Source organism: Anneissia japonica, unplaced genomic scaffold, assembly GCF_011630105.1.
Source record: "Anneissia japonica isolate Jap-2015-1 unplaced genomic scaffold, ASM1163010v1 scaffold287720_len810639_cov167, whole genome shotgun sequence".
Taxonomy (NCBI): Eukaryota; Metazoa; Echinodermata; class Crinoidea; order Comatulida; family Comatulidae; genus Anneissia; species Anneissia japonica.
Window position 1 is genome coordinate 794,745 of NW_022736945.1, and position 4,313 is coordinate 799,057.

General features: G+C 37.1%; 1 protein-coding gene across 1 annotated transcript in view; it reads right to left on the reverse strand.

Moving 5' to 3' along the window:
- Positions 1–4,313, reverse strand: part of LOC117117009 (fibrillin-2-like) — a 36,165-nt gene that overhangs the window by 18,761 nt on the left and 13,091 nt on the right. Inside the window, exons 13-18 of the mRNA XM_033261180.1 lie at positions 3,544–3,666; positions 3,198–3,320; positions 2,816–3,061; positions 1,797–1,925; positions 586–708; positions 350–484 (exon numbers count right to left, since the gene is read on the reverse strand). Coding sequence (XP_033117071.1) covers positions 350–484; positions 586–708; positions 1,797–1,925; positions 2,816–3,061; positions 3,198–3,320; positions 3,544–3,666 — 879 coding nt within the window. The remainder of the gene's footprint in view (positions 1–349; positions 485–585; positions 709–1,796; positions 1,926–2,815; positions 3,062–3,197; positions 3,321–3,543; positions 3,667–4,313) is intronic.

The following is a 4,313-nucleotide window of genomic DNA, read 5'->3' on the forward strand; positions in this document are numbered from 1 at the left end:
ATTTTTGTGTTCTAGACGCCCGAACATAACATTTGAGGCATTCTGGGCTATCATTTTTTTCTTTTTCTCTCTTTTTTTCTTTTTTTTCCTTTTTTTTACCTCCCAAAAGGGGGGGCCGGGCCGGGCCGGCCCCCCCCCTAAATCCGCCCCTGATATAAGGTTGAGTCGTTATAATAGCTCTATGGTCGTAATCCGAAAAGAATCAATCGAGTATGGGACGCCATTTAAATTTGGTATTGCGTTCACTAAGCGCAATCAAAAGTAAGTACAGGCATGGAGGATTCCTCCATGGTACAGGTAACCCAAATTTAGGGCCTGGAACCCAGGCTATTCAAAGACGAGACATTACCTTCACAGGCGGTGTCGTTATTACTCAGTTGATAACCACTGTCACAGTAGCAACTTGGATTACCATCAGCATTATGGATACAATTAGCCGACGAATCACATGGGTTTGAACCAGTACATTCCATTCCTGCCAATGCTGTAGTATACAAAACAACAATGAATTTGAAAATGCTGTTGTCCGTAAGCAGACTGGATTTTATACATAGTTCGTGTAAAAAAATAATAATTGTAACTCACGTGTACAAGAATGTTGGTCATCAGAAAGTGAAAAGGAAGCTGCGCATGCGCAGGTGTATGAGCCAATATTGTTGAGGCAATCCTGCTGACATCCATCAGTTCCAATAGTGCACTCATCAATATCTACATATTGACAATAATTAATGAGTAAATAATTAAGTTTTACTGTCCTACCCGATTCTGCTATTATACAATAGATACAATTTCACAGACAATCGCATGTCATGCAGCCTGTGTTTGCATACAATATACGCTGGTAGTGATAAGTCTATTGGTAGTCATTTTTTTTACAAAAAATAGTGGCATCATCCAACATATTTTACTTTAAGAGATATTCCACTTCAAACCGCCACACCTATTTGCTCGCGGGGTATTTTCCTCTGGTATTTCTCCCTTTCTCTTTCACCCCTGTGCTATTTTCCTCTGGAATTTTACCACCACCCAAGGTAATTGATCCCGAAATTTTCCTCATGCCTTACATTGTTCACTTTTTATTATAAATTTTACTAACATACGGCAATATCAAGTGTGAATGACAATTATAATGCCTTCAATATTTTACATGAAATACATTAGTATAATAAAAATGATGTGTATATTTATTTTTACTTGGTACATGGAGAGAAAGAGTCTGTGAGTCCAGATGCAAATGGCAAGAGAGGGAATACCAAGAGAATAGTGAAGGGAACTATCCTGCTCCAATTTTGCTTACATCCTTTATAGTGGCTATGTTCTCACACGGCAGCTAACGGTTATCAGGATCCGGATCCTGCTAACCGTTAGCTTCCGTGCGTCCATGCGAGAAAATCCCGATCCGGATACCAACAATATGATGATCGAAACCACTGGCCAATAAGAAACTGGAAATTGTAAACGCGTACGTGATTGGTTGATGATAGAAACGCTCTCAACTTGCTAACCGATAGCGCTTGTTAACCGTTAGCGTATCCGGATACCGCTAACCGATCGGGCGTTCTCACGCAGGTGCTAACGGTTAGTGCTAACGGTTAGCTCCCGATCCGGATACTAGGGCTCTCGTGAGAACCAGGCTACAATCTTCTTGTGTAGATATTATTATAGCATATCTCATTTGTATGGAAAAAAAAAATAATTAAGATCCGAAAAAAGAAAAAAATTATTCTTTAGCGATGTCAAGGAAAAAATAAATAATGTACAGTAATGTATTTTCAATTTAATGTGGAATAACCTACCGACGCACTGGACACCATTTCCAATAAACCCTTCATTGCATCCGCACATGTAACTTCCCTGAGTGTCTGTACACGTTGCTGATACTGCGCATATATTTGTTCCATTACCAGAATTGCATTCATCCACGTCTAAAATGAGAGCAAATACAGTGTAATAGATAGTAATGAAAGAATCAACTGAAACTGACCATCAGAAATTCCACCGAAACGATGGACTGACGAACATCAAATAAATAGAGTGCGCTCTTGGTATAAAAAATATAATAATGACACAGCGAAATTTAGCTAGCTCTACACTGAACATGCCCTAATTGAATCAACAGTTTCAACAACTTTGAATTTGTTACATTGTGACAGCGAGGCTCAGTCCTTATGACCTTGAGCTTATACACATCTAGATGTGTATAAGAGACAGCAGGAGAACTGTCACATACCTATACACGTTGACAGGCCTACGCGTTTGGAGAGCTTGTCATATAGCAATAGCAAACGTGTTTTGACCCGTTTCTGTCGTTGGGGATAATTTGTAGACGCGCCTTATTAAGTAGGAGAGTCTTCTTAATTAGAATTATTTGTGAGAAATGTTGCTTGATGTCTATACTAAAAGTGTTGTATCGTACATTATTTATATTTATATGATGTCTACTAAATAGGTCAATTAAGTAAAGTGTAAAGCTTTCTCGACAGCGAATCTGGAAAAACAGTACAGAATTAAAAGCAGACAAAAATTAATTTTAAACCAATGTAAGATTTATTCACTAAACTGCATTAAGCAGAATAAAAAACACCCATGCTGTTGGTGACCTGGCATCATCTGGCGCTATAAGTTACTACCACATATACATATATACACAGACATATATATATATATATTATGATATCACACATAGTGGAGCACTATATTTCCATAAAGTTGCAATCATGTGATGTTATCATGTCGGGAACAAGTTAACCATTACCTCAATTAGTCAATTACAAAATACATTACAATCAATATCAATTCGTATTCTGCAACTTACCAAAGCATTCGGTACCATCACCGCGGTAACCTGTCGGACAGGCGCATGTGTAACTACCAATGCTGTTGGTGCAATTGGATTTCGGATGACAGTCAAGAGCTCTCTCAATGCACTCATTGATGTCAAAGCAGTGTGTACTGTTACCCTCAAAGCCGTCTTTACAGGTACACATATAGGAACCAACAGTGTTTGTACAGTCAGCATTTTTATCACAGTCACTCGTTTCTTGGCGGCATTCATCTATATCTAAAGAAAAATCAGAGAAAATGTGTATTTATGTTTAACTTGACCTTCATCATGCACAGCTGTGATTACAAAATGGCTTATGCTATTTCATTTACGTGTATATACGTATTTGGATATATATGATATATATACTTACCATCACAAACAATTCCATTGCCAGAGTATCCATTTTTACAAACACAATATACAGAGCCGTCGGTGTTAAAGCAGTCAGCAGTGAGACTGCATGGGTTTGCACGAGTGAAACATTCATTAATATCTGTAATTGATAAAAAGGTTTGTTATTAACAACAAATTAAGATACTAACCTTTATTATGTAATGGTATATACAGTAAATATTAACTTTAAGAGCTGAGAGCCATGAACGTTGCAACTAAAACTATACGCATTCGTCTATACTAACAATCATACAATTAGATATAGATTTATTTAGATATAAATTGATTTGTTCTTCTTATGAATAATTTTACATTAGACCTACCAGTACAATCAATGCCATTGCCCTCGTAGCCTTCGTTACATGTACAATTGTAGGATCCTATAGTATTACTGCATTCAGCAGTGGAGGCACAGTTATCCGTAGAGCGATCGCATTCATTGATATCTACAAATATATAATAATGATATAATAATATGCCTAATTATAAGATTATTAATATGTATGATAATGATAACCATAATAATAACATTAATGTCAACTTAACCACGATAGCTTAAAACAGACAAATGGACAATAATCAGTTTTTAAGAAAATTTTCTCGCAATCAGTAAGAAAACACTATAACAAGATTATCTGAGATTACAAACCCTCGCCCTGTTGCGCTACATCTGTGTACTGAAAAAGATAATGGCCCGTGGCCAATCCACTAAAGTCGGCTCGACATAGCCTCAATAGGGTTCACGGGCTGAGCCGCTACCAGTCTGACGGCCAGAATATGACACAATATCTACTTTGGCCCACGGTCGATCCACTGGAGTCGGCTCGGCCAAGCCAAACGAGTTCAAACAACCCGGTCAAGTTGGCCCTCTCACTTGCGGCCGGAAAGCATATAAATAATATTCTAAAATCTGCATGTTACTTCCGATCAGCACTAGATTTGAGGAGGACCGAAATACATGTAACATTGTTAATGTAAAAATTTGAATCAGAAGGAAATAAAAAATAAATAAATAAATTTATACATATATTTATATATATAGGCCTATATATATATAATATGATATATGTACCTTTGATGATTTATATATATA